General features: G+C 38.1%; 3 protein-coding genes across 3 annotated transcripts in view; 2 read left to right on the forward strand and 1 right to left on the reverse strand.

Annotated features, from left to right (window-relative positions):
- Nucleotides 1-2,096, forward strand: part of LOC122348865 (BTB/POZ domain-containing protein 10-like) — a 10,263-nt gene extending 8,167 nt beyond the window's left edge. Inside the window, exons 7-8 of the mRNA XM_043244754.1 lie at nucleotides 438-548; nucleotides 1,197-2,096. Of these exons, the coding sequence (XP_043100689.1) occupies nucleotides 438-548; nucleotides 1,197-1,528 (443 nt within the window). The 3' untranslated portion in view covers nucleotides 1,529-2,096. The remainder of the gene's footprint in view (nucleotides 1-437; nucleotides 549-1,196) is intronic.
- LOC122348901 (receptor-type tyrosine-protein phosphatase S) overlaps nucleotides 1-10,081 on the forward strand; it is an 819,186-nt gene that overhangs the window by 442,519 nt on the left and 366,586 nt on the right.
- Nucleotides 3,273-10,081, reverse strand: part of LOC122348902 (aryl hydrocarbon receptor nuclear translocator-like protein 1) — a 12,408-nt gene continuing 5,599 nt past the window's right edge. Inside the window, exons 5-16 of the mRNA XM_043244792.1 lie at nucleotides 9,068-9,149; nucleotides 8,888-8,980; nucleotides 8,686-8,803; nucleotides 8,158-8,307; nucleotides 7,834-8,080; nucleotides 6,017-6,123; nucleotides 5,788-5,938; nucleotides 5,612-5,700; nucleotides 4,532-4,628; nucleotides 4,332-4,428; nucleotides 4,046-4,139; nucleotides 3,273-3,966 (exon numbers count right to left, since the gene is read on the reverse strand). Coding sequence (XP_043100727.1) covers nucleotides 3,806-3,966; nucleotides 4,046-4,139; nucleotides 4,332-4,428; nucleotides 4,532-4,628; nucleotides 5,612-5,700; nucleotides 5,788-5,938; nucleotides 6,017-6,123; nucleotides 7,834-8,080; nucleotides 8,158-8,307; nucleotides 8,686-8,803; nucleotides 8,888-8,980; nucleotides 9,068-9,149 — 1,486 coding nt within the window. The 3' untranslated portion in view covers nucleotides 3,273-3,805. The remainder of the gene's footprint in view (nucleotides 3,967-4,045; nucleotides 4,140-4,331; nucleotides 4,429-4,531; nucleotides 4,629-5,611; nucleotides 5,701-5,787; nucleotides 5,939-6,016; nucleotides 6,124-7,833; nucleotides 8,081-8,157; nucleotides 8,308-8,685; nucleotides 8,804-8,887; nucleotides 8,981-9,067; nucleotides 9,150-10,081) is intronic.

Here is a 10,081-nt window from a genome sequence, read left to right on the forward strand (position 1 = left end):
ATTTATATATTTAATGTCATGACAACATGATTAGTAAAATATGTAGTACAGTACATCTGTTTAGCAAAATGCTCCTGTTTATTTATTTTTTTTCTAGCCCAAATAATCTGAACAGTGAATGGCATTCCTTGTGCAAATGTAACTTTACATGACATTGTTCACAAACTGTTTTCTGTTGTCTTGTGGTTGAAAATTGAGCAAACTATTAAGCTTATCGTGATTTATAGACCTCAGCCAGGTTGGCAGCTTGTTTCATTTTTGATAAAAATAAAAAGCAAGACCGGGACAGAATTACAGTGCGTTCAATGGACTGTATGCTTTTTTTAACAACAGACTAAAACATTGTTACAAAAATACTTTCAGAAGACTAAAACCGGTTTGTAAGTCTGAAGCTTAGGCGATGAATTAAAACGAATGTTTTTTTTCCTCTCTTTTAGTTATCTACAGTACAAAACTGTATCGTTTCTTCAAATACATTGAAAACCGCGATGTAGCCAAATCAGTTTTAAAAGAGCGAGGACTGAAAAAAATTAGACTGGGTATCGAAGGTAAGAATCCTTTTTCTTGCATACTATTTTTTACAACATTGCATATTTGAATGAATGAATAAATCTCATTTTAACAATTTTAAAGGGATAGCTTACCCAAAAAAAATGTTATTCTCTGAAGTAACCATGAGTCAGGTATGGCAGCTGTTATCAAATGTAACAATTGGTCATAAAGATTTTTGTTATTGTATTAAAATTATTGCTGTCAAATGATTAATCACATCCGAAATATAATAAATATACACAGTACACAAGTGTAAGCAAAATATTTTATGTAAATACACATGTATATATTTGAAAAAAAAAAATTACATTTATATATTTAATATATACATTTGATATCAATTATATTAATATAAATGCGTAAATATATTCTATACGTGTGTGTATTTATATATACATAAATATACACAATTCACCCGCATATATTGTGTAAACAATTAAAACCAAACATGTTTTTGAATATGTACAAAGCAGGATGCGGCTCAATCTTCCTCTATACAAAAGGTGCCATGTTTAATTTGATGGCTACAAGTAAGGGCAAGGTTTTGCATGAGGATAGATATAATGACCGAATTTTAGCGAACTCTTACCTTGACGGTTATGACCCACATCACAGCTTTTGAATATCAAATCTGCAATCTGTAGGTTATCCAACATACAAAGAGAAAGTGAAAAAGCGTCCTGGTGGCCGACCCGAAGTCATCTACAACTACGTCCAAAGACCCTTCATCCGCATGTCCTGGGAGAAGGAGGAAGGCAAGAGTCGACACGTGGACTTCCAGTGCGTGAAGAGCAAGTCTATCACGAACCTGGCGGCGGCGGCGGCAGACATTCCCCAGGACCAGCTCGTGGTGATGAACCCTGGACCACAAGTAGATGAACTGGACATTCTTCCCAACCACCCTCCCCCTGGCCACCACTACAGCAACAACTTCAACAACGAGCCCGACCCCGACGTCCCCTCGCCTGCCGTCTGAGAGCAGACGCCCCTTCACAGCATGCTGCAGCATGAAACAGAGTGACACTATAACCAGATTGCCTTCTGCACCTCCTCCACAGCCTTAGAGCCTCAACTGTCTAGTTACTGTATTTAAAAGAAAAAGAAAAAAAAACAACAACATCATGGACTTGAGATACTGGCATGGGCAGTGCTCTCCTGTTCCGTCTTCGCTGTTCTTTTTTTACTTGACCAAAGGAAATTTATTTTTGTTTGTTTGAAATGAAGTTAGCAACCTCACTTATTTTGTAATTGGGCCTGTTATATGATTAATTATTACTATTGTTATTTTACTATATTGTTACTGCAATGAGTTGAATTCGTATAATTTTGAAGTTCTTTTACACTTGATGCATTTGGGTTTGGTGCCACTTCTTCTTTTGGAAAGGTCTCCCCTTGATCTCCTCAAACTCTTGCGTCTCCTCGGGAGGTCCATTTGCCTGGTGAATGAATGCAGTGTTTTTCTTAGTCTACGTTAATTTATCTGCTCAAGATCTGTCTGTTCAAGCGCTTGAAAATCATTGTATTAATAAAGATATATAATGTAATCTGCAGTGTTTGACACACAAAATTAGATTTTCGGTTGCTTTTAGTGACACCAAGAATGATAATGGAAACTGTTATGGTTGTGTAACACATGGGGCAAAAAAATTGCTTGTTACACAATATATGCAAACCGAAATACAATTAGCGGCAGCTGTAAACTTAAATTTAGGGATACTTGGTATTCACTTTAAAAGCAGATCTTAAAGTAAAAAAATGCAGATTTTGAGTTTTGTAAAGAACATGATCTGTAACACGGATCAAACAATGAATTGGTTAAAAGGAGTTCCTGGTACTTTTCATGCACAACCTAGTATCATCAATATGGTCCGAAAAACTTCCAATGAGCATCAGTTCTGTGCCTCGTTGATGCCAGAATGCAGGAATGGACTAGTTCAGTTGATTGTAACACACAGCAGAAGACCACACCGGCTGCCATGCCTGTCAGCTTAGAACAAGAAACTGACTCTAGAATTTGTATGGCTCACAAAAACTGGACAAGAAAGACTAGGAACACATCGCCTTGTCTGGTGTGCTTTGATTTCTGCTGCGATTCAGAATCTGGTGTAAACATGAAAGCATGAATCCAACATGTCTTCTGTCCACGGTTCAGGCTGTAATGGTGGGACAAATAATTTCTTTGCACCAGTTTGCCCCCTTGGTACCTATTGAGTATTGTTTAAATCGCAAATTATCTTGAACTTGAGCAACTTAATGGTTTCAGCTCTCTGCCTCTTAAATGGCTCCTAATTGATGTCATTAACATGAAAGATCACCAATCATCGTCCAAATCCTGTAATATAGAGCAGCCAACATTCCCAAAAACCGCAGTACTGTTTACAAAACTTGAGGCCCAAGTTGTCCATCCAATAGAGCACCTCACGTTTGGTGGAACGGGATTCACATCATACCCCAAAAATGACATTTTCCAGCTGTTATGATAACTGATCTGTGGAGTATTTTGGACTGAATCTTCACACACACACACACACACACACACACACATTCTGAGGACATCCAAGGCCAATGTTAAATCTTGTAAAAGGAGGCATAATGAACGCCCTTTAAAGTACACAATAAACAGTGATCTAACACAAGCCAAAATACTGACTAGACTTTAAAGTTAGCAAATACTATTTACTATAACGCAGATCAGAAAATATGACAAAATTGGTCATGGGTATGATTTTTTTTTTTTTTTTAAGGGAAATATATATATACACTTTTTATTTTAAAAAATAAATCACTGCCCTTTCAGTTCATTACAATCATGTACATTCAAATAAAATACTGTTAGAATACACATCTATGATACACATTTGATTTATAATAAGCAAATATGCAGAAACAATAAAAATGCCGAGGTGGATATATAAACAAAAACCGAGCCCAACAGGATTTGTGGTATTTAGTTTCTGTAGACTGAAACAATGCCCTTATATGCCGTATCAACACTAATGATGTTGCTCTAACGTTGTGTCCCAACCAGGTGCTATAAAACCATTTGTTCTCAATGAAAGTGAAATAGTGACAAAATCACTAATTTGACATTAGCCGTACAATGAGGCCAAAGAGATATTAGCGTGTGTGGAGCTACCTGAGGCACCGTGTCGAAAACAAAGTCACCAAAAAAAAAAAAAAACCTGTCCGCATGCGTTGATTGTCAGGGTCATGGCTGGATGTAGTCCCCCGTCAGGACCGGGTGAAGGTCTTCTCACAGAGGCCAGGGCAGGTCGCTGAAGTCCACGGGACCTCCCAGGCCTGCGTCGGCCTCCAGCAGGCTCATGATGATGGCCATGGCAGCCTCGTCGCTGCTGGGACTGCTGGAGCCCGGCTCGTCCATGATGTCACCGATACCGATGTGTGACTGATCACCTGTGGATCAGACGCAGTATTGTGAACCGTTCCAAAGCAAAGCTGACCAATCGGCGATCAGATCAACTTCAAAACTTACTTAAAATCGAGCTGTTAGAGTAAGGATATCCTATGCTGTCCTGACCCGACACCATCCCTGCTGAAGGAATGTCTGGACTTCCACCGTTTGAAATCTGAGCAGTAAAAAAAACAGATGCTGTTATATATATACACATTTATCACATTAATATAATTTGACATGAATTTTCTGGAGCTTCAATAACAAAAAAAGCAGAGAGTAAATGCATTAATGCAAAAATAAATGAATTTTTTTGGGTGGTATATGTGTCTTCTGTATCACGAGGGTCACAGTGTCCAAGTGTTACCTTCCTGCCCCCGGGTGATGACGTGTCAGGAGGGGGTGTGCTGTTGGAGATGTTGAGGGGACTTGAGCCACAACTAGAAGGAGATGAGCCTCTTATCCTGTCAATCATATCAATAAAAGATAAAACCAGCTGCAGTGTCACTAAGATCATAACTCACTTCTGGATTATTAGACTTGATCTGTGCAAAGCGATCAGCTCACCGTTGTATCTCCATCACTTCCTCAGCGATCATGCGGCCGATCTTTCCCGCTCCGGGTCTTGTGCCTCCAGGGATTCCAGGGACAGTTTTCCCGGAACCTGTGGAAGATCAAAAATACAGTAAAAACTGTATATACGCCAGTATTTTGGTGATACTTGCCTAGTATTAACATATTGGCTGTTTTTTAGTTCTTATAAAGCACATATTTTACATCCTTAATCCACCCCAATGCCTAAACTTAATTACCTTGCTAATTATTAATAAGCAGCAAATCTCGTAGCTTATGGCAGGGCCAGCCCAAGCCTAAATGGGGCCCTAAGGAGAATTTTATTTGGGGGCCCATCGGTGCCACCAATAAGATCCTGGTTTATTCACACAAATCTAACACACCCGTGATCAGTTTAGTTTGCTGTAGTGTTGCTTACATCCTACTATTGCTTGCCTGCTAATTTTTTTTAGTCTTCTGTGATTTTTTTTTCCTAACAGTTGCAATCTTAGTAGTGCAGTCAGGTGTTAATTTACACTTAAAATTCAAAGTCTTAACGTATGTTTTTATTTGATAATTTTATACCATTTATATGTAATCATTTAATAACATATTACAATTACAATAGAATTTTGTGATAAATTGTGCCCCTTGTTTCTAAAGTCTTTTTTCACAACACACTATAAACATACTTGAAGTTAGTATTTATTAAATAGGTGAATGGAAGACTTAAATGTGATATAAACTTTCATTTCATCATTGTATTCTGTATTTATTTATTATTAAATTAGTAATAATAAATAAATTATTAATAAATAAATTAGTTATAAAGGAAATATGTACTTTAAACGGCACCCTGTAGGCAATTAATTATAATTTTAATTATGCATTTAATTATTTCTTAATTACATATAACGATTACATTTCATTCAATATAACAATTATATTTAATCCTTATTTAATTGTATTCAAATATGAGCTGTATCCTTTTATTAAAAGTATTTTCTGATTGGCCGTGCTGCAGAACTGAAAAATGGCTTGTAGCAGGTAACTGGTTACGTCTGGTTAGTACGTGTTGTGTTAGGATCTGCCCACCGTCAGCTGCTGTGAGGACGCTGTCCATGCTCTGGGGGGAGGCAGTGAGCTGAGGATAACCAGGCTCTGCTCCATCAAGAGAACCGCTTCTGAAAACACAGCCGTTCAAGTTACTAAACGAAGCCACGAGAACATCATGGCGCTTTATTTTATCATTAGCGATTTTGTGCACTCACGAGACGACCGTGTTAGTCGAAACTATGTATTCTACTTCTTTGGTCCAAGGGTTCATGAAACTGAACCAGCGACTTCTTAAAGTTATAAAAGAGCCATCTTTAATCTTGAACTTGTAACAGTTGGTGTTGATCTTCTCTCTCATCTGCAGCACTGCAACACAGACGAGCGAGGTCAGACACAGAAATCTGCTTGTGCTACACCGTATGGAGAGCGCTGCTCTAATGTTACCTTGTCTGTGGCATTCGGCAAGATGTCCGATGTCATCCTGATGGAAATACTCATAGAACGACGTGCCCAGCAGCTCTTGAGGTAGATAAGCAAGAATGGCTGTGGCCCTGAAATGAAAATAAGCATCTGTCACATACAGTGTTGGGAAGTAGATACATGTGAACTGCAAGATCACATTAAGCAAAAACGGTATATGTTTAAAGGGGTCATATGATGAGTTTTGAACTGTTCCTTTGTCTTATTTGTCTTTATATTTTACCTTATATGTACAACGACTCCCAAATGATTCGTTCAACAATTGGTTTTTACAAACACCTGCTTTGCATGACACTAATTTGTGAAGCAGTGTTTGTGCGGAAAATCGAGTTTTCCCAGGTCCGTGCACGCAACAAGTGGGCGGGTGATATGCCATTTCATTCTGACGTCAACTAACTTGTTTTAAAAGCAATTTGTTTCAATCATTCTCTTGAGAGACGACGACTTTATACACGACGCACTTTCAGGTTTAAATCTCTGCAGGATGTTCATTCACTTGTGAACAGCCGTGTTACACACCGCACGAAAGCTCGTTTTTAAAAATCCGTAATATGGCGTGCTTTAAGACTCATCCGCGGCTACCTAAAGTGCCACAATTAATCACGCCCCTCATACCTATGCCACCGTGTTGGGATTTGCATAACACCGCCCAAATTTTTCTGCAAATAAAGAAGGCGTGACTTTTATTCTCACAATGTCATGGAGATGCGGTGCGTTTCAAAACATGGTAAGGGGCGTAACAACTGCTTCATGCGCTTGAGGTACTCGGCCAATCACAGTGCATTGGATAGTTGGCCAATCAGAGCGCGCTGTGCTTTTCAGAACGGTGAGCTTTGTACAAATCGACATGTTTCAGAAAGGCAGGGCATAGAGGAAAAGCTTTTTTAACCTTTTTTAATCCCGTTCTACCAAACGTGAGGTGCTCTATTGGATGGACAACTTGGGCCTCAAGTTTTGTAAACAGTACTGCGGTTTTTGGGAATGTTGGCTGCTCTATATTACAGGATTTGGACGATGATTGGTGATCTTTCATGTTAATGACATCAATTAGGAGCCATTCATAGCGACTTTTAAGACCGCATACATAAATATGAGGAATCCACAGATGCAACTGATATATAAATGACAGGCAGTGTCTTTGTCAGAGTGTATTTTTAGGTGCATCGTGTGCCCTATATTTCCGCCTCTAGCCAGGCCGTGACCTTCCGCATCATTTATCCATGGCTATATTTGGATATTGACCTGCATTGTGCTCACAAAACCAAATAAGCTGTCACGCTAACATCAAGATCGGTCGTAAAGTCAGCACGGATCCCAAACATTTGTCTCAAATCAGTTTATCCAGTGGCAGACAAAACAAACATATCCAAACCAATTACCAAAGCTTACTAATGTAATTTCGAGTCTGGAAAATGATATCACATTATGCAAGCACGTCATAGTTATAGTGCGCTGGCGTTTTTTTAACCAGGTTAAGATTTGGTCACATTTTCCGTAGCCATTCTTGCCAGCCGCTTTCCAAAACACCTCTTAAAGGAAAAATTTCATAATTATAATTTAGAATTTTTAATGTGTGGTGAGTAAAAACTCTCAGAATGAGTGCCTCATGCGCTGCATATCTTTAGTTTTGGTTTTTAAATTACGAATCCGACCGAACGTGAACCTAATGCGAAGAAATGATTTTTGCCATCAGGAGTCTATCCGGCAAAATTCTTCACTGTGTTGATTTCCATTGACACGGATTTCGCTACTATTAAGGCCACCTTGTGGTCACTACTTACCTTTGGTCCACAAAAACAAACTTCCCATCAATGGCGTGGCGTGAGACGTACTCTGTGGCCTTCACCCGGATGTCTCCGTTCATGGGTTGCGGGACAATATGAGGATGCAATCGGCCAATGGCCACCAAGCAGCTGAGATTACAGCCTTCGTTATCAGGCTCGTTGTCTTCATCTAAGCCCATCTTTGTGGGCGGCCAGCTCTTCAGATAGCCAGTGCTGTGGATGGTGCAGAAGCTCTTGCGGTCGGCTGCAGGGAGCAACAGAAAACGATAGGTATGATGGAAACTTTTTCTTTTTATTTATACAACGAAAGAACTGATTTACCTTTCTTTTTGGAGCAAGTCGAGGGAAAATCTTTGTCCTCCATTTTGACAAGGGGCCTATTGCACTTCATCCTGCAGGAGAAGGATCGGCGGGCCCCTGAGCACAGTCTGGAGGGACATGGGGCAATGTCTGTCCTGACTGGCAGCCCAGCTGAGGAAATAACAATGCACTGTCAGATAAGATAAAAAAAAATTGTGAAAAGTATGTAATTAAAGGCTGGCATACACTACTTTTTCGCCTTTGACATTATTTTCCATTAGAAGGCAATAGAAGAACCATTAGGTAATAAAATATAATTTGTTGATGCTACTGTAAATTTATATTAAATTATCATCTCCTTTTAAAATGATTTTGTTTCTCATTTGCGAGCTAAAAGGCCCCTCTTGCCACCTCATACATTTATAAGATGATTAAACAAGATATAAACATAGTCTTTTGGTCTATTACTCTACTAGTCACACAGCATATTTGAGCTTTTATGGTTTGTCTGCCTAACAGTGTATTTTTTTTTAGCAGGTGCTAACTTACTTTTAGCATCAATGAGTCTTTCGCGCGGGGCTGTGTCGGATGACGAGAGCTGCTCTTTGACTTTTGCGATGTCTTTAGGATGCAAGTAATCAAACAAACTCTGGCCAATCAGGTCATTCTGATGGAGAAATCAGGCAACGCTGGGAGTCACTTCACAGTCTGATGATCAGCGGGGAATCATAGTAGCTTTAGAAGGCCTTACCTGACTGTAATTTAAAATTTTGTAGACGGACTCTGACACAAAAAGGATCTTTCCCCGATCGCAGCCCACAACGAACAGAAAACCATCAGCAGCCTGAGATGCAGAGTGAATCACTGGTGAGTCACAGCCAGGGTTTGTCACTCAGCTCAGCACAAAAGGATTTTTCTTTAGCTCACCTACCCTTAATATCAGGTGCTTCAGCTCATCGTCTGATAAAAAGGCTGGCTTGTAGTTAGCTTCAGTATAAGGGTTTGCAGCACCTTAAAATAAAATGAAAAAATAACATTTTTCTTTTGAGTATTTGTACACCAACTAGTCAAAATATAATTTGCATGAGTTATGGTGATAGAAATAAATAAAATGATTGAAGGAAAAATTATAAATACAGTACCAGTCAAACATTTGGAAGCAGTAATAATTCTGTAATATTTTTAAAAGATGTTTCTTATGGTTATGAAGGCTGGTATAATTTTTAGCATTTAAAATAATGGGTTTCTATTTTGATACATTTTAAAATATAATTTTTTTTGTGATGCAAAGCTGAATTTCCATCAGTCATTACTCTCACATGATCCTTCAGAAATCATTCTAATATGCTGATTTATGATTAGAATTATTAATGTTGGCAAAGTTGCAATGACAAATCATTTTTTGGAAACTGCAATACCGTTTTCAGGATTTTTGGTGAATTACAAGTTACACAGAACATCATTTATTAAAAATATAAATCTTTTCTAACGATATAAATCTTTGCCATCACTTCTTATCAATTTAACACATCCTAGCTGAATAAAAGTTTTCATTTCTTAAAGGACAAAAATTTACTGACCCCAATTTTTTTTATGGTAGTGTATATTGTTAGAAAGTACTTCTATTTAAAATAATGCTCTTCTTTTTAACTTTTGTTGCATTCAAGAAGCCAAGAAAAAAAAAAAGATAATAAATCAGCATATTAGAATGATTTCTGAAAGATCATGTGACACTGAAAACTAGTTAAGACTGATGGAAATTCAGCTTTGCATCATAAAAATAAATGAAGTATATTAAAACAGAAACCAATTATTTTAAATGGTAAAACATTTCACAATATTACTTTTTTCTCTGTATTTTTGATCAAATAAATGCAGCCTCTTACCGTTTTCAAACTTTTGACTGGTAGTGTATATTATATGGTTCAGCAATAACTCACAATAT

Source organism: Puntigrus tetrazona, chromosome 7 (genome assembly GCF_018831695.1).
Source record: "Puntigrus tetrazona isolate hp1 chromosome 7, ASM1883169v1, whole genome shotgun sequence".
NCBI classification, from domain to species: domain Eukaryota; kingdom Metazoa; phylum Chordata; class Actinopteri; order Cypriniformes; family Cyprinidae; genus Puntigrus; species Puntigrus tetrazona.